This window comes from Mobula birostris, chromosome 23, assembly GCF_030028105.1.
Source record: "Mobula birostris isolate sMobBir1 chromosome 23, sMobBir1.hap1, whole genome shotgun sequence".
In the NCBI taxonomy this organism is placed as follows: Eukaryota; Metazoa; Chordata; class Chondrichthyes; order Myliobatiformes; family Myliobatidae; genus Mobula; species Mobula birostris.
Window position 1 is genome coordinate 62986455 of NC_092392.1, and position 20238 is coordinate 63006692.

The 20238-nt window shown below is 45.5% G+C and overlaps 1 protein-coding gene across 1 annotated transcript in view; it reads left to right on the forward strand.

Annotated features, from left to right (window-relative positions):
* Nucleotides 1-20238, forward strand: part of LOC140186818 (dynein axonemal heavy chain 3-like) — a 428385-nt gene that overhangs the window by 142283 nt on the left and 265864 nt on the right. Inside the window, 3 exon segments of the mRNA XM_072241409.1 lie at nucleotides 7805-8003; nucleotides 11092-11200; nucleotides 16394-16498. Coding sequence (XP_072097510.1) covers nucleotides 7805-8003; nucleotides 11092-11200; nucleotides 16394-16498 — 413 coding nt within the window.

The following is a 20238-nucleotide window of genomic DNA, read 5'->3' on the forward strand; positions in this document are numbered from 1 at the left end:
ATAAGAGAAGGGATACACTCAGACTGATGGTTTGAGATGTGTCTATTTTAATGCAAGGAATATTATCAAAGCAGATGAGCTTGCAGTGTGGATCAGTACTTGGAGCTATGATGTTGTGGCCATTAGAGACTTGGATGGCTCAGGGGCAGGAATGGTTACTTCAAGTACCAGGCTTCAGATGTTTCAAAAGGACGGGGGGGGCGCAAAAGAGGTGGGGTGTGGCTCTGTTGATCAGAGATAGTGTCATGGCTGAAGAAAAGGTTGTCTACGGAGTCTCTCTGGGTGGAAGTTAAGAACAGGAAGGGGTCTACTGGGTATTTTTTATAGACCACTCAATAGTGACAGGGACATCGAGGAGCAGGTAGGGAGACAGATTCTGGAAAGGTGTAATAATAACAGGGTTATTATGATGGGAGATTTTAATTTCCCAAATATCGATTAGCATGTCCCTGGAGCGAGGGGTTTAGATGGGGTGGAGTTTGTTAGGTGTGTTCAAGAAGGTTTCCTGACACAGCCTACAAGAGGAGAGGCTGTACTTGATCTGGTATTGGGAAATGAACCTGGTCAGATGTCAGATCTCTCAGTGGGAGAGCATTTTAGAGACAGTGATCACAATTCTATGTCCTTTACCATAGCATTGGAGAGGGATAGGAACAGACAAGTTAAAAGTGTTTAATTGGAGTAGGGGAAATATGAGGCTATCAGGCAGAAACTTGGAAGCATAAAATGGGAACAGATGTTCTCAGGGAAATGTACAAAAGAAATGTGGCAAATGTTCAGGGGATATTTGCGTGGAGTTCTGCATAGGTACGTTCCAATGAGACAGGGAAAGGATGGTAGGGTACAGGAACTGTAGTGTACAAAGGCTGTTGTAAATCTAGTCAAGAAGAAAAGAAAAGCTTACAAAAGGTTCAAAGAACTAGGCAATGATAGAGATCTAGAAGATTATAAGGCCAGCAGGAAGGAGCTTCAAAATGAAATTAGGAGAGTCAGAAGGGGCCATGAGAAGGCCTTGGCAGACAGGATTAAGGAAAACCCCAAGGCATTCTACAAGTATGTGAAGAGCAAGGGGATAAGATGTGAGAGATAGGACCAATCAAGTGTGACAGTGGAAAAGTGTGTATGGAACTGGAGGAGATAGCAGAGGTACTTAATGAATACTTTGCTTCAGTATTCACTCCGGAAAAGGATCTTGGCAATTATAGGGATGCCTTACAGTGGACTGAAAAGCTTGTGCATGTAGATATTAAGAGGATGTGCAGGAGCTTTTGTAAAGCATCAAGTTGGATAAGTCACTGGGACTGGATGAGATGTACCCCAGGCTACTGTGGGAGGTGAGGGAGGAAATTGTTGAGACTCTGGCAATGATCTTTGCATCATCAATGGGGAGGGGAGAGGTTCTGGAGAATTGGAGGGTTGCAGATGTTGTTCCACTATTCAAGAAAGGGAGTAGAGATAGCCCAGGAAATTGTAGATCAGTGAGTCTTACTTCAGTGGTTGGTAAGTTGATGCAGAAGATCCTGAGAGGCAGGATTTATGAACATTTGGAGAGGCATAATATGACTAGGAATAGTCAACATGTCTTTGTCAAAGGCAGGTCGTTCCTTACGAGCCGATTGAATTTTTTGAGGATGTGACTAAACACATTGATGAAGGTAGAGCAGTAGATGTAGTGTCTATGGATTTCAGCAAGGCATTTGACAGGGTACCCCATGCAAGGCTTATTGAGAAAGTAAGGAGGCATCGAATCCAGGGGGACATTGCTTTGTGGATCCAGAACTGCCTTGCACACAGGAGGCAAAGTGTGGTTGTAGATGGGTCATATTCTGCATGAAGGTCGGTGACCAGTGGTTTGCCTCAGGGATCTGTTCTGGGACCCCTACTCTTTGTGATTTTTATAAATGACCTGGATGAGGAAGTGGAGGGATGAGTTAGTAAGTTTGCTGATGACACAAAAGTTGGGGGTGTTGTGGATAGTGTGGAGGGCTGTCAGAGGCTACAGCGGGACATTGATTGGATGCAAAACTGGGCTGAGAAGTGGCAGATGGAGTTCAACCCAGATAAGTGTGGAGTTGTTCATTTTGGTAGGTCAAATACGATGACAGAATATAATATTAATGGTACGGCTCTTGGCAGTATGGAGGATCAGAGGGATCTTGGGGTCCGAGTCCATAGGATACTCAAAGCTGCTGCGCAGGTTGACTCTGTGGTTAAGAAAGCATACGGACTCAAAAATCATTGGACTCTGGCATGGTTCCAGAGGACTGGAAAATTACAAATGTCACTCCTTTCTTTTGGAAAGGAGGGAGGCAGCAGAAAGGAAATTATAGATCAGTTAGCCTGACCTCAGTGGTTGGGAAAATGTTGGAGTTAATTACTAAAGATGAGGTTATGGAGTACTTGGTGACATAGGACAAGATAGAACAGTCAGCATGGTTTCCTGAAGGGAAAACCTTGACTTGCTGGGAATCCCTTGAGGAGATTACAGGTAGGGTAGATAAAGGGGATGCAGTGGTTGTTGTAGATTTGGATTTTCAGAAGACCTTTGACAAGGTGCCACATACGAGGCTGTTTACCAAGTTAAGAGCCCGTGGTATTACAGGAAAGTGACTAGTATGGTTAGAGCATTGGCTGATTGGTAGGAGGCAGTGAGTGGGAATAAAAGGATCTTTTCTGGTTGACTGCCAGTGACTAGTGGTATTCCGCAAGGGTCAGTGTTGAGCCCACTTCTTTTTATGCTGTTTATCAATGATTTAGTTGATGGAATAGATGGCTTTGTTGCCAGGTTTGCAGATGATACAAAGATTGGTGGAGTGGCAGGTGGTGTTGAAAACATGGGTAGGTTGCAGAAGGACTTAGACAGATTAGGAAAATGGGCAAGAAAGTGGCAATTGAAATACAATGTTTGAAAATGCATGGTCATGCACTTTGGTAGAAGAAATAAATGTGCAGACTATTTTCTAATGGGGAGAAGATCCAAAAAATCTGAGATGCAAAGGGACTTGGGAGTCCTTGTGCAGAACACCCTAAAGGTTAACTTGCAGGTTGAGTCAGTAGTGAAGAAGGCAAATGCAATGTCAGCATTCATTTCAAGAGGACTAGAATATAACAGGGATGTGATGCTGAGGCTTTATAAAGCACTGTGAGGCTTCACCTTGAGTATTGCAAACAGTTTTGGGGTCCTTATTTAAGAAAAGATGTGCTGACATTAGAGATAGTTCAGAGGAGGTTCACAAGGATGATTCCGCGAATGAAATGATTATCATATCAGGAACATTTGATAGCTCTGGGCCTGTACTTGCTGGAGCTTAGATGGATGGGGGAGGGGGAAATCCTATTGAAATCTTTTGAATAATGAAAGGCCTAGACAGAGTAGATGTGGAAAGGATTTTTCCCATGGTTGGGGAGTCCAGGATAAGAGGACACAACCTCAGGATAGGGGGGGGGCGTCCATTTAAAACAGAGATGCAGAGGAATTTCTTTGGAGAGAGGGTGGTGAATTTATGGAATGTGTTACCACAGGCAGCTGTGGAGGCCAGGTCATTGGGAGTATTTAAGGTGGACATTGATTGGTTCTTGATTGGCCATGGTGTCAAAGGTTACGGGGAGAAGGCTGGGGAGTGGGGCTGAGGAGGGGAAAAAAGAATCAGCCATGATTGAATGTTGGAGCAGACTCGATGGGCCAAATGGCCTAATTGTGCTCCTCTGTCTTATGGTCCTAAAATAGGACACATACAAAGAGCATGTTGGGCAGACAAAATTAAATGGACTGCATAGGGAAGAGAAAAAGCTGAAAAGTCACGTTTCAATTTTAAAAAGAGCACTAATCTGCATGCTGTTGATGAAAAATCTAAAAATGATGAGGGTGACACAGGACTAAGTAGCCTTAAGATTTACAATGTGAAAACTAACAATTGACAAGCAGTATGGCTTACTCCAGAAGTGAACAGCAAATTAATTAAAATGGAATTGGTCAGTTGTTTCAGTCATTCCACAAAATGAGTTTGAAAGGCATTTCAAAGATACTGGACTGAAGCCTGAAGATAACCAGCTCTTATACTACAGAAAAAACAACTCCTGTGGGAATAACATTCATAACAGTGAAACAGAGCAACCAACAAGCAACATTGGGCGTGTATGTAGTTAAAAACAGGGGGTCCAGCATTGTGGGGGTGTAATTGGCTGAGACTGAACTTGATTGGAGATCCATCCACCATTTGCATGCAACATCCTCTGATAGAGTCCACTGAAATCGAAATTAAAGAAGTACTGATGATGCCACAACTAACTCCATACTGTACACCATGAACCGCTGCCGAACTCAGGGCAAGCAGATGTTGGTGTCAACCTCTGTGCCTCTTGTTAGAAAGTATATTGGGTCAAGGAAGGACCTCGCTCAGAGGGATTGTGAAAGTGACAAAACCAGTGGTCCGACTACAACACTTCTGAGAACATATCTGTAGGTAACATATCTGAGAATGCTTCTGATATGTCAATCAGACACAAGCATTGGGCTTCTGTGAGTATAAAGAACCAGAATCTCCTCGGCGTACATTAAGGTTTTTGCATGAACTTCAAGTGGAAGACAACAATCTGCTTGTAAAAGTAGATGCAAAGACCAAAGCCCAGCTGGATGAATGGAAAGCAGTCAACAGAGATACCAAAACAAAGGATTCGTCAGATGATGTGGCTGAGGAAACAAACAAGAGAGATCAGATTGTAAAGGGAGCAATGGAGAATTAATAACAGAATACTCCAGTGAACTTAATGTACCTTCCCATGATCAAGATGCACATCCTGGAAAGAAGGAAAAAGAAGGTGAGAAGGTGAGTCGGATTATGGTCGGGCATGGCAGGGAGAGTTTTCTTCCTTCTCCCGTCTGCGTGAGATGTGGGACTTTCGAGAAACTTTGAACTTTTTTACGGTGCCATGGACTGTTCTTCAACAAGTTATGGTATTGTTGCACTGTTGTAACTATGTTATAATGATGTGGTTTTGTTAGTTTTTCAGCCTTGGTCTGTCTTGTGTTTTTGTGATATCACACCGGAGTGTGACAAGAATACACATAAATTAAGATGTTTGCTGGCCTGGGCTAGCACCAGTGGCATCAGCAGTTGGTCTGCCACCTGTCCTCAGGGGAGGGAGAGATAAGGCACACAATGAAGCAGCATTTGGAGGTGTTAATGGAGGAGCCATCAGTCTGGGTATTGTCAAGATCGGCTCCCCCTTTGAACCCTGAACTGTTTGAAGTGATGGACAGGCGATCTGGAGATGTGTAATGAAGGGACGGGAGAGAGAGCTGTCTAGAGTGGCTCCCCCTTTGAACTCTGAACTGTTTGAAGTGATGGACAGGCGATACCCCAGCAGGGGGATAAAAAGGGACAGGTTCGCTAAGGCAGCACACACACGACACCCGAGGTAACGAGACCCTGGAAGCGGTGCGCCTCTCACAAGTCGGTGGGAAGTACCGGGCCATAAACGCACAGGGTGGAAAGGTACGATCAGTGGGAACCCGGTGTGTGTCCACCCTCGCTTGGGTGCCGGGTTCACTGCAGAGGATCGACCGCATCTGGAGGAGGGGTCACAGTCGGTGACCTCAGGTGACATCACAAAGGACTTGCCCGAAATCTGCTTGTGAGCAATATCGCCGGTCTGTGAGTGGAAGCCGTTTTGGAATGATCATTCGTTCTCGTTCTCTCTCTCCCTCCCCCCACGTTGTCCATCACCATGGCAACGATTACTGCAAACTGAACTAAATTGGACTGAACTTTGTGTCACTTTGAAATTGGTCATTTACCCCTAGACAACGATAGAGCTTTATTGATGCTGTTATCTTAATTCTGTGCACATGTGTGTTTATCATTGCTGAACTGTTGCATTTATTATCCTTTCGATTACTGTGTTGCTTGTTTCTTTAATAAAACTTTCTTAGTTCTAGTAATCCAGACTCCAACTGAGTGATCCATTTCTGCTGGTTTGGCAACCCAGTTACGGGGTACGTAACAGGAGGAATATTGTATCATTTCTTAATGCATGCATTACTAAATGACAATAAAAGAGGACTGCGTGTCCTCATAATCTAATCTAAAAAGAAAGACAAGAAATTGAAAAGCAAGGAAGGGACAGAGAGAAAGAATGTGAGTGAGAAAGAGAAAGGTGTGAAAGAGAGGGGAAATGTGAGAAAAAGAAAGAAGCCAGGGCCAGGAGAGAAGCAAGGACTGAAGTAGATCTAGAGAGAAAAGCTGAGAAAAGGACAAGAGAAGTGGCTACCACTGTCAGAGCAACTTCCTGCAGACTCGGAGTCAATTCCTTCAGTCACCATGGAGGCCCCACAACCTGAGACTGTTTCACAGGCACAAGTCTCACCTTTATCCCACAAGAGTAAGAAATCCTCCACTGCAATTAAATCTTTAGACCTGAATGGAACAATTTAAAATTTACTATGCTGTGAGTGTCTGTATATAGTAGTTGTACTATATAATATGCAATTTGAGATGCATTTTCTATTGAGTTGGAGTTTATAACAAAGCAGGGAGGAGTGTTGTGTATTTAATTAAGTAATCTTGTAAATGTATTGTTTGATTAAGCATTCTTGTTCACTTCAATAATTTGTTCTGGGTTATATGTATAAATACATGAATTCAATAAGTCCATTTAATGTCAGAGAAAAGTATACAATATACATAAAATTCTTTTTCTTTGCAAACATCCACAAAACAGAGGAGTGAACCAAAGAAAGAAAGACAGTTAACTGTTAGAACCCCAAAGCCCCCCCGCTCCCCCTCACGCATAACCAGCAGCAAAGTGACAACCCCCCTCCTCCCCACCAGCAAAAAGGCATCTCCACCCTCCACTGAGCACTTAAGCGTGCAGCAAAGCATCAATAAAGACATAGACTGCAGTACCCCAAAGACTACTTGTTCACCGGTATTAGACTAATAAGGGAAAAGAGGGGAGACGTAACAAACAACTCGCTGATTTACAATGTTAAAAATCTGTTGCTTTGCTTTTTCCGAGCTCTGTGCCCAAAGATCTCGGGGCTCCAGGCACACAGCCAGCAGCCAGCTTGCTGCTTTCGATCTTCCGCCTCCACGACACACCAGGCAGCAGCACCAACCTCAAATCCACCTGCCTGCAGAGCCATGAAAATCCGGCACCCTGCAGGCATGCTAGTCTTCCAGGCCGTGTCCTTGGCATATCGAAAAGCGGTCAGTCGTAAGGCCCTGAGAGCAGGTCCCATTTCCACAAAGAACCAAAGTCAGCGTGTTACTCCAGGTCAGGGTCTTCAAAAGAACCCTGAAAAGGAAAAAAAAGGAGATATTAAAGATAGAAATAGAGCTGTTTCTGAAGATGCAAGCAGAGAAGTCGCCGTTAGGCACCATCACCCTAAGCTCCGCCCTCTGTTATGTCATTGCACGCCTGTGATACACACGCCTCGCTTAAGGTAAACATGAAGTGAGACTCACATTCTGGACTCCCATGTCTTCCTTTGAACTAGGTTAATGTTTTGAAGTTACAGAACATAAAGAGCTCTCCTCTCTGAAGGTCGTGTGATCAGACGTAAGCATCTGGGATGAACCTAAGTCACAGGCCTGCAATAAGCTTGCACGAAGGAGGCTGGTGATGAAAGGCACCAGTGTGCAAACGGGGCATTGATAAGTCAGCAGTGTGTGCTCACTTCCTTCAGCTACGTATTCCGATCCAGAACACGGATCTGTACACACCAACTGGGAGTATTGTCAGTGTGTTCATTTCACCCACTAACCAAGAAACTGAACAAATGCGTTTTCACTCTCCTTGCTAGCCCGTGATGTTGTTGCAAAGCTGACCAACCTTGGAATTAACAGCACCACTGACTTTAATTGGATCGCCCAGTTACGATATTATTGGGAAGAGAAGAAAATTGTAATCAGGATGATTACAACTGCGGTGCCTTACGGTTATGAGTACCTGGGGAACACAAGAAGGCTTGTCCTCACGCCCCTGACAGACAGATGCTACAGGTAAGATCTGGCTGGGGGTCCTCACAGGCAAACGCACCAGGAGCTAGTTCCATGACTTCTTTAATTCCTTGCATTACGTTTCTTAATGTTTCCATTTGAAAATGAAAAGAAATCATGCACTCTGCTCAGGATTCAAACCCATGTGGTCTTCTGTTGCTGTAGCCCATCCACTACAAGCTTCTATGAGTTGTGCGTTCAGAGATGCTCTTCTGTACACCACTGTTGTAGCACATGGTTTTCTGAGTAACTTTCATCTTCCTGTCAGCTTGAACCAGTCTGGCCGTTTTCCTCTGACCTCTCTCATTAACAAAGCATTCTTACCCACAGAACTGCCACTCACTGGGTGTTCTTTGCACCATTCTCTGCAAACTTTAGGGACTGAAAGCAGCAGTTTCTGGGATGCTCAAACCACCCCACCTGACACAAGCAGTCAGTCCACAGTCAAAGTCTGATGGTTGAGAAGAAGAAGCTATTCTTAAAGCATTGAGCGTGTGACTTTAGGCTCCTGGACCTCCTCTCTGATGGTAGTATTGAGAAGAGGGCATGTCCCAGATGGTGAGGATCCTTGATTATAGATATAGACGGGATCTTTTCAGAATGGCAGGCAGTGACTAGTGGGGTACCGCAAGGCTCAGTGCTGGGACCCCAGTTGTTTACAATATATATTAATGACTTAGACGAGGGATTTAAATGCAGCATCTCCAAGTTTGCGGATGACACGAAGCTGGGCGGCAGTGTTAGCTGTGAGGAGGATGCTAAGAGGATGCAGGGTGACTTGCATAGGTTAGGTGAGTGGGCAAATTCATGGCAGATGCAATTTAATGTGGATAAATATGAAGTTATCCACTTTGGTGGCAAAAACAGAAAACAGATTATTATCTGAATGGTGGCCAATTAGGAAAAAGGGAGGTGCAACGAGACCTGGGTGTCATTATACACCAGTCATTGAAAGTGGGCATGCAGGTACAGCAGGCGGTGAAAAAGGCGAATGGTATGCTGGCATTCATAGCACGAGGATTCGAGTACAGGAGCAGGGAGGTACTACTGCAGTTCAACAAGGCCTTAGTGAGACCACACCTGGAGTATTGTGTGCAGTTTTGGTCCCCTAATCTGAGGAAAGACATCCTTGCCATAGAGGGAGTACAAAGAAGGTTCACCAGATTGATTCCTGGGATGGCAGGACTTTCATATGATGAAAGACTGGATCGACTAGGCTTATACTTGCTGGAATTTAGAAGATTGAGGGAGGATCTGCTTGAAACATATAAAATTCTAAAGGGATTGGACAGGCTAGATGAAGGAAGATTGTTCCCGATGTTGGGGAAGTTTAAGGATAAACGGGAAGCCTTTTAGGACCGAGATGAGGAAAAACTTCTTTACACAGAGAGTGGTGAATCTGTGGAATTCTCTGCTACAGGAAACAGTTGAGGCCAGTTCATTGGCTATATTTAAGAGGGAGTTAGATGTGGCCCTTGTGGCTAAAGAGATCAGGGGGTATGGAGAGAAGGCAGGTACAGGGTTCTGAGTTGGATGATCAGCCATGATCATACTGAATGGCGGTGCAGGCTCGAAGGGCCGAATGGCCTACTCCTGCACCTATATTCTATGTTTCTATGCCATCTTCTTGAGGCACCATCTCTTGAAGATCTTGAAGGTGGGGAGAGTTGTGCCCATGACGGAACAAACAACCCTCTGCAGCCTCTTGAGGTCCTATATATTGAAGGCTCCATACCAGGTTGTGATGGACCCAGTCAGAATGCTCTCCAGCGTAGCATGACAATCATCTCCATCGATGGGAGGTGGAACGTCCATGTTACAAATACAGCAACTGAATTGGGAGGAGGCAAGGCCACCCACCTGTGAGCTGTCCAATAAGGCCAATCTGACTGGGCCCTCAGCTCATAGTCCCACCTACCACAAGGAATCTACCACCCCCTTGCTTATCTCCATACCTCTGCCTTAAATGTGATTTATCCTTTTCAACCCCATTCTTTTGCCTTCTCCCCATAACCTTTGGCACCCTTATTAATCAAGAGCAGCTTAGCATCTTCTTTAACCATACCCAATGACTTGCTTCCACAGTCATCAGTGCCAATGAATTCCACAAACTTACCCTCTGGCTAAAAAAAAATCCTCCTCATCTCTGTTCTAAAGGGATGTCCTTCTATTCTGAGGCTGTGCTAACTGGTTCTAGACTCCCCCACTATAGGAAACATCCTCTCTATGTCCACTCTATCTAGGCTGTTCAATATTCGATAGGTGTCAATGAAATCCTTCCTCATTCTTCTAAACTCCAGTGAATACAGACCTAGAGCCATCAAATGCTCCTCATTCCCTGTCCAATGCCAGCCCAGCGCATTCTTTCTTGAATAAGGGGCCTGAAACTGCTCACCATATTCCAAGTGCAGTCTTATAAAGCCCCATATGGCTTACAAAGCCTCAGCATTACATCCTTGCTTTTACATTCTGGTCCTCTCACAATGAAAGCTAACATTAGATTTGCATTCCTGAACCTTTAGGGAACCCTACAAAAGGACCCCCAAATCCCACTGCATCTGATTTCTGAATTTTCTTCCCATTTAGAAAATAGTTTACTCCTTTACTCCTTCAATCGAAGTGCATGACTATACACTTCCCCGCATTATATTCCATTTGCCACTTCTTTGCACATTCTCCTAATCTGGCTAAATCCTTCTGCAGACTCCCTGCTTCCTCAACACTACCTCCCACTGCCTCCCCACTACCCTTGTATTGTCCACAAACCTGACCACAAAGACATCAATTCATATAATGTGAAAAGACCCGACCACCTACAGAATACAACAAGACCCCTCTGTATATCAAGGGTTAAGGGTCTTGTCATTAACTGCAACACCTTATGCCTGAATTAAACACCATTTGCTATTTTTCCACCCATAGCTGCTTTATATCCACTTTATCTTATTTAGTCATCTTTCTTTTTCTTTGACCAGTGTTTCTTCTTCTGAGTCCTGTTTGTTAATGTACAGTTTTTCAAAAGTGCCGAGGGAACAAGTTCAGTCAATGCTCTGGTGGAAAGGAAATCCCGTCTCTGTTACTGTTCATTCAGGACCCTGATGGGAGCCCTGCAGCTGAACCTGGGTGGAGCGCCAGAAGGACCCGCAGGAACTGGGAAAACCGAAACCTGCAAGGATCTGGCGAAAGCAGTGGCCAAACAGGTACAGGGAGCGTGGCTGGGCAATGGATATAGTCAGCAATGCTGCTAGGCCCTAGAGAGAGTGGGAGTTGCTCTGACTCCTTGACAGCAAAGCAGGATTGAAATTGAATTGTCACATGTATCAAGTTACAGTGGAAAGCTTGTATTAGAATATAGAAACATAGAAAACATACAGCACAATACAGGCCCTTCGGCCCACAAAGCTGTGCCGAACATGTCCCTACGTTAGAAATTACCTCGGGTTACCAATAGCCCTCTATTTTTCTAAGCTCCATGTACCTGTCCAGGAGTCTCTTAAGAGACCCTATCATATAAGCCTCCACCATCATCACCTGCAGCCCATTCCACGCACTCACCACTCTCTGCATAAAAAAACTTACCCCTGACATCTCCTCTGTACCTACTTCCAAGCACCTTAAAACTGTGCCCTCTTGTGTTAGCCATCTCAGCCCTGGGAAAAAGCCCCTGACTATCCACACAATCAATGCCTCTCTTCATCTTCCACACCTTATGCACACTCTGCATACAGATCAGGCCATGACGCAGGTAATGCAGAATAGAGTGTAACAGCTACAGAGAGAGTGCAGTGCAGGTAAACGATTAAGTGCAAGATCATAAGAAGGTAGGTTGTGCGGTCAAGCGTCCCAGAAGTTAAGCATCTGATTACAGCGTGGTAGAAACTGTCCTTAAGCCTGGTGGTGCGCACTTTTGGTTTTCATATCTTCTGTCCGATAGGATGAGGGAGAAGAGAGAATGTCTGGGGTGGATGGGGCCTTTGATTATGCTGGCTGCTGTACTGAGGCAGTGAGGAGTGTAGTCAAGAGTCCATGGAGGGGAGACTGGTTCGTGATGCACTGAGTAGCATCCACAACTCCCTGCAGTTCCTTGCAGTCATGGGCAGAGACAGTTGCTGCAGGATTGGAGGGCGAGTAGATTACTCTTGTTCTGATGCATAGTTGTGAGCCAGGAGCAGTGAGCTGCGTCCTGGGACTTGATTAAATTCTGCCAGCGTGAGGTCAATCTTTTTACGATATGGAGAGGAAGCGAAGCAGTTGTATGCCTCTCTGATAGAGCACTGCAGAGAATTAGGCTGGGAGTTTGTGGTAAGAACAAGCAAGTGGGATAGTCTTCACAAAGACATGGGAGGAGAGGAGGTGTGAGGGTAGTTACTGTTTGAAACAAGCCATCATTTGCAGGGCAGGGTTGTGCAATTGATTTGGGGGAATTTTAGGGTTTGTTGAGAAGGTGTGTAGACATGGACGGCTATGGAGGCCAAGTCATTGTGTATAGTTAAAGTGGATGTTGATAGGTTCTTGATTAATCAGGGCATCAAAGGTTACAGGAAAAAGGCAGGAGAATGGTTTGAGACGGTCAATAAATCAGCCATGATCAAATGGTAGAGCAGACTTAATGGGCCAAGTGGCCAAATTCTATTCTTGTGTCTTATTATGGTTTTATAATTTGGGATTGCTACATGGATGGGTGGGGGGGGCTAAAAATTGAACCAGGAGGTTGGACCGGGAATTGATGGTGGCCTGCGGAGAGATCAGGGCAGTGAATTAGTTGAGGTGATTGGATGAATATTGGGACGTGTGAATTCATGTGGACTTGGGCAAGTAGATTACATGTGGACTGCTATGAAACTGTAAGGTGAATTGTTCTGTGGGTCTAGTTTGGGACACTTGAAGAGGAAGCAGGCAGTCAGTTTAGTTTCGGATAATGGAGGATGACTGGTGGTGTAGTAGCATTAGTGCTGGACTTCGGGGCGAGAGGTCCTGAGTTCGAATCCGCCGGCTCCCTTGCATGAGTATTGTGCTAACAACTCAACCTCGGTTTAAAAAAAAAACCTGGAGAGGGATGGGCTCTCAAAAGCCTGTCATGACAGTACCCTGACGACTCCACCAGGAGTTAAGGGCGCGCACGCACACACACAATGCAAGATGGTAGAGAGAGCGTGAGGCATAGGACTAGTCTGAATTAATAAAGACTATGAGAGCGAGCTAAAGAACAAACCACTGGAGGAACTCAGCAGGTCAGGCAGCATCTGTAACACAAAATAATCTGCAGATGCTGGGGTCAAACCAACACTCACAACACGCTGGAGGAACTCAGCAGGTCGGGCAGCATCCGTGGAAATGATCAGTCAATATTTCGGGCCAGAACCCTTCGTCAGGACTGTAGGGGGAAGGGGCAGAGGCCCTATAAAGAAGGTGGGGGGAGGGTGGGAAGGAGAAGGCTGGTAGGTTCCAGGTGAAAAACCAGTAAGGGGAAAGATAAAGGGGTGGGGGAGGGGAGGCAGGGAGGTGATAGGCAGGAAAGGTGAAGAAGGAATAGGGGAAAACGCAATGGGTGGTAGAAGGAGGAGGAACCATGAGGGAGGTGGTAGGCAGCTGGGGGAGGGGGCAGAGTGACATAGGGATAGGAGAAGGGAGGGGGAGGGAATTACCGGAAGTTGGAGAATTCTATGTTCATACCAAGCGGCTGGAGACTACCTAGACGGTGTATGAGGTGTTGCTCCTCCAACCTGAGTTTAGCCTCATCATGGCAGTAGAGGAGGCCATGTATGGACATATCTGAATGGGAGTGGGAAGCAGAGTTGAAGTGGGTGGTTACTGGGAGATCCTGTCTGTTGTGGCGGACAGAGCGGAGGTGCTCGATGAAGCGGACCCCCAATCTGCGTCGGGTTTCGCCAATGTAGAGGAGGCCGCACTGGGAGCACTGGATGCAATAGATGACTCCAACAGACTCACAAGTGAAGTGTTGCCTCACCTGGAAGGACTGTTTGGGGCCCTGCATGGTAATCAATGGTCGTCAATTTCATGGACTTTACTTCTAACTTCCACCCAGCCCTCAAATTCACTTGGTCTATCTCGGACACTTCTCTCCCCTTTCTTGATCTCTCGGTCTCCATCTCTGGAGACAGACCGTCCACTGACATCTTCTACAAACCCACTGACTCTCATAACTATCTCAACTATACCTCTTCCCACCCCGCCACATGCAAAAATGCCATTCCCTATTCCCAGTTCCTCCGTCTCCGCCACATCTGCTCCGAGGATGAGGCTTTCTGTTCCAGGACATCCCAAATGTCCTCTTTCTTTAAGGATCGTGGTTTCCCTTCTGCCGTCATCAATGATGCCCTCACCTGCATCTCCTCCATTTCCCGCACTTCGGCTCTCACCCCATCCTCCCGCCACCACAACAGGGACAGAATTCCCCTTGTCCTCATTTACCACCCCACTAGCCTCCGGATCCAACACATTATCCTCCGCAACTTCCACCACCTTCAACAGGACCCCACCACTAAGCACATCTTTCCCTCTCCACCCCTCTCCGCCTTCCACAGGGATCGGTCCCTCCGCGACTCCCTGGTCCACACGTCCCACCCCATGGATCTCCCACCTGGCACTTATCCCTGTAAGCGGAAGTGCTACACCTGTCCCTACACCTCCTCTCTTGCCACCATTCAGGGCCCCAAACAGTCCTTCCAGGTGAGGCAACACTTCACTTGTGAGTCTGTTGGGGTCATCTATTGCATCCGGTGCTCCCGGTGCGGCCTCCTCTACATCGGCGAAACCCGACACAGATTGGGGGACCATTTCGTTGCGCACCTCCGCTCTGTCCGCCACAACAGACAGGTTCTCCCAGTAGCCACCCACTTCAACTCTGCCCCCTCCCCCAGCTGCCTAACTCCTCCCTCTTGATTCCGCCTCCTTCTACTACCCATTGTGTTTTTCCCTATTCTTTCTTCACCTTTCCTGCCTATCACCTCCCTGCTTCCACTCCCCCACCCCTTTATCTTTCCCCTTACTGGTTTTTCACCAGGGACCTACCAGCCTTCTCCTTCCCACCCTCCCCCCCACCTTCTTTAGAGGACCTCTGCCCCTTCCCTCTTTAGTCCTGACGAAGGGTTCCGGCCCGAAATGTCGACTGATCTTTGCCACGGATGCTGCCCGACCTGCTGAGTTCCTCCAGCGTGTTGTCAGGCAGCATCTGTGGAGGGGAATGGCTGGGAATAGCAGGTTCAGGTCAAGCCCCTTCCTCTGGCCTCTGGCTTTAATGAGAATGGGATAGTATTAGAAACATGAGAGTGGATGCTCTGACGAAAGAGTGAACGTAATTGAAATACAAATCTGAGCACATAATTTTATTTCTTTGTCTGCTGGTCCTTTGACACTCCTTTCAGAACAGCATCAGACCTTTGCTCATCGGCTGACGATGTTCGAGTAAGTTTCTGTAAATCTGTCAGACAGCCACAGACAGCCTGATCTGACACACCTGCACCTGGCCTACAGGCACAGGTTCCTGATACCCTCAGGGAGCTCGCGCAGTCCTCTGTGTAACTCTGGACAGTCTTTCCTTATGTTGCCCCTGCTTGGCCTTACCCTGGGTGGAGGTATTTAGTGAAACGCTCACCACCTTTCTGGCAAGGGGATTGAACCACAGCTACTCCTGGAGCACATCAGGCTGGTGAAGCTACTTGCAGGATCTAATGGTGACCCCACTGTAGCCAAACATCTACAGTTCAAATATGTATTTGTTAGCATTGAGATTTATTTTCTTGCAGACATTTACAGGAAAAGAAGAAAAACATAGAAAACCTACATCACAATACAGGCCCTTTGACCCACAAAGCTGTGCTGAACATGTCCTAACCTTAGAATTACCTAGGCTTACCCATGGCCCTCTATTTTTCTAAGCTCCATGTATCCATCCAGGAGTCTGTTAAAAGACCCCATTGTTTCTGCCTCCACCACCCATTCCATGCACTCACCACTCTCTGAGTAAAAACTTTACCCTTGACATCTCCTCTGTACCTTCTTCCAAGCCCCTTGAAACTGTGCTCTCTCGTGTTAGCCATTTCAGCCCTGAGAAAATCCTCTGACTAGCCACATGATCAATACTTCTCATGATGAGAAAACAATACATAAGCAGACAAGGACTGACAAATGGCCGATGTGCAAAGGAAGACAAACTATGCAAATAAAAATTAATTCTAAGAACATGAGTTTTAAAGAGCCCTTAAAGTGAGTCTGTAGGTGATAGAATCAGTTCAGAGAAGTGGTGATTGAAGTTATCCACGGGGGGTCTGGGAGCCTGATGGTTGATGGTTCTCATGCGGCTAAAAACACATATGCTTACCGTTGCCATGGGCTGTGTTAATGTATACTGAACAAGAGCATCTCTTCCACAGTGCTCTGACGGGCTGGACTACAGGGCAATGGGGAAGTTTTTTAAGGGACTGGCACAGTGCGGTGCTTGGGCCTGCTTCGATGAATTTAATTGGATTGAGTTAGAGGTAATGAAAACACTTTGCTATTATCCTTTACAGTCTAATATTAATCAACACATCAGCAATTATTATCATTAATATTGCACTCTCTCCAATGTAACAAATCTTTGCAAATTAAACATGTTCATTTATCTATGTGGTGATGGATTTTAGTAAAATATAGAAAATGATTAATTTTATTTATGAATTATCTCCTGAAAAGTTTTATCTGTGTTTTCATTTATACTTCTGTCCATTTTCCAGGATTTCATATATCATTATGAAACAGCAGATATAAAGTGATGGTTCGAAGTAGATACCTGGAGAGACAAACATTGCATAAAACCGTTGGCCTTAAGATTGAACATAGAACATAGAAATCTACACAGGCCCTTCGGCCCATAATGTTGTGCTGACCATGTAACCTGCTCTAGAGCCTGCCTAGAATTTCTCCAGCGCATAGCCCTCTATTTTTCTAAGCTCCGTGTATCTATCTAAGAGTCTCTTAAAAGACCCTATTGTATCCGCCTCTACCACCGCCGCTGACAGTGCATTCCACACACCCACCACTCTCTGTGTGAAAAACTTATCCCCTCCGTACCTACTTCCAAGCTCCTTAAAACTATATCCCCTCGTGTTAGTCATTTCAACCCTGGGAAAAAGCCTCTGGCTATCCACTTGATCAATGCCTCTCATCATCTTATGAACTTTGTACTGTTTGGTGTTACACCACCATGGCTTTCAAATTGGTTGCAAACAGTGCAAGCTGGTACTAGATGCCGTAGTGGTCAGACTGTTATTGTCCATTCCTGACAGCCCTTGGGATGTGGTTGTGGTGAGCCGCTGCATTCCTTCTGGTCATGGTGCTGCTGGGGAGGAAGTCCCAAGACAATGATGAAGGACCGGTGATGGATTTCCAGATTAGGGTCGTGTGCCTTGCAGGGGAAGCTGTGGGGGAGGGGAGGGGAGGGGCTGGGGGGGTTGCCTGAACTTGGTGTCCTTACCCTTCCTGGCAGGTGAATTTGAGAATTGCTGTTGGAGCACTAAGACTACAAGGTATTGTGCAAGACTGTACACACTGCAGTCACTGTGCACCTGTGGTGGGGAGAGTGGGAAGGTGGCACATATATTTACGGTAGTAAATTGAGTGTCCACCAGATGTGTTCTCAGTGGTGTTGAGCTTCTTTGGAGTTGCTGAAGGAGAGAGAAAAGGAGGGCACTGGTCTCCTGTGGAGGGACATGTAGTTGGTAGATATGCTTTGTAGTGTCAGGACGCAAGTCACTTGCATGAGGATACTTGTTCTTTCACAGCTGCAGCATTTATCTGGTTTGTCCTGGTAAGTTTCTGGTCAGTGGTGGAGTTCTCAGTGACAGTAATACCATTGAATGTCAATGGTAGATGATTATTCCTTCTCTTGTTGAATTGGTCATTGCACGACATTTCTCTAGAGCGAGTGTTCATTAGCACAGTGCCTCATGTTGCACAGGTCTCGTTACACGCAGGGACAGGCTCATGCACTAAGTTATGGTTGGGATTGGACCCAGAGCAATCATCAAAGCTTCTAATGGAAGGAGGGTCATTGATGAAGCAGCGGAATATGGTTGGGCTTGAGACACTGAGGAACCCCTGACGTGATGTCCTAGGCTGAGTAATTGACCTCCAGCAACCACAAATATCTTCCTTTGTAGGGATGGTGTTACTTCAACCATGGGAGTGTGCTCTCCTTTGATGTCTTTTGGCCAACATTACGACGGCTCCATAATACTAACACAATCAAGGACAGTCACTCTCACCTCACCTCAGAGTCAGATCTTCGGTGCATGCTTGAATTAAGGCCACAATGAGGTCTGGAGGCAAGTGACCCCAGCAAAACCCAAACTGGGCTTCAGTAAGTCATAAAATCATAGTGTCTTAGAGGAGTTCAACACAGAAACAGACCCTTCAGTGTATCTAGTCCATGATCCTGCCAAGTCCCATCAACCTGCACCATGATCATAGCCCCCATACCTCTCTCATCCACGTACCTATCCAAACATCTCTTAGATACTACAATTGAATCTGCCTCTGGCAGCTCATTCCACACTCTGAGTCATGAAAATCCCCCTCAGATTCACCTTAAAATATTTCATTTTTCACTCTAAACCTTTACTCCTGGTCTCACCCAACCTGAGGAGGAAAACCCTGCATGCATTCACCATATCTAAGATTTCCCCTCATTTTCCTATGTGTCAGAAAATAAAGTCCTATTTTATTCAAACTTTCCCTGTAACTCAGTTTCTTAGATATCAGTATTAACATAACCATACAACATAAGAGCAGAATTAAGTCATTTGATCCATTGAACCTGCTCCATTATTTTATCATGGCTGATCTATTCTACCTCTCAGCCCCAATCTCTTGCCTTCATGCCCTGATCAATCTATCAACCTCTGCCTTAAATATACATAAAAAACTAGTTCTCCACAGCTGCCTGTGGCAACAAATTACACAAATTCACCACTATCTGGCTAAAGAAGTTCCTCCTCGTCTCTGTTCTAAAAGGATGCCCCTCTATTCTGAGGCTGTGTCCTCTGGTCCTAGACTCTCCCACCAAAGGAAACATCCTCTCTACATCCACTCTCTCAAGGACTTTCATCATTCAATAGATTTCAATGAAGTCACCTCTCATTCTTCTGAATTTTAGTGAATCAGGCCCAGAGCCATCAAACGTTTTTCATATGACAAGCTCTTCAGTTCTGGAATCATTTTCGTGAACCTCCTTTGAATCCTCTCCAGTTTGAGTACATCATTTCTAAGATAGAGGGCCCAAAACTGCTCACAATACTCGAAATGAGGCCTCACCAGTGCTTTATAAAGTATTAACATTACATCCTTGCTCTTATATTCTAGTCCTCTTGAAATAAATGCTAACATTGTATTTGCCTTCCTCACCACCGACTCAACCTGCAAGTTAACCTTTAGGGAATTCTCCATAAGGACTCCCAGGTCTCTTTGCATCTCAGTTTTTTTCTATTTTCTCTCCATTTAGAAAATAGTCTCGCATTTCATTTCTTCTACCAAAGTGCATGACTATACACTTCCCAACACTGTATTCTATCTGCCACTTTTTTTGCCCATTCTCCTACTCTCTAAGTCCTTCTATAGCCTCTCTCCTTCCTCAAAACTACCTGCTCGCCCATCTATCTTCCAGCATCGTTTTCCAGCAGTCAGATATCTACTCTCGTCTCTCTTTTACTCTTTGTGTATCTGAAGAAACTTACGGTATCCTATTTTCTAACTTCCAACTAAATTTTGCTCTATTATATGTCCTCTCTTTGGCTTTGATGTTGGCTTTGACTTCTCTTGTTAGCCACAATAATGTTATCTTGCCTTCAGAATACTTCTTCCTCTTTGTGATGTGTATATACCCTGTGCCTTCCAAGTTGCTTCCACAGAGTCTAGCCATTGCTGCTCTGCCATCATCCCTGCCAGTGTTCTTTTCCAATCAATTCTAGCCAATTCCTCTCTCAAGCCTCTGTAATTACCTTTACCCCAACGTAACACTGATCATCTGTCTTTAGCTTCTCCTTCCCAGATTTCAGGGTGAATTTGATCATATTATGATCACTTGACCCTAAGGGTTCTTTTACCTTTAGCTCGCAAAACAATTTTGATTCATTGCATAGCACCCAATCCAGAATAACTGATCTCAACAGGGCACAACCACAAGCTGCTCTAAAAAGCCATCTTGTAAGCCTTCTAGAAATTCTCCCTCTTGGGATCCAGC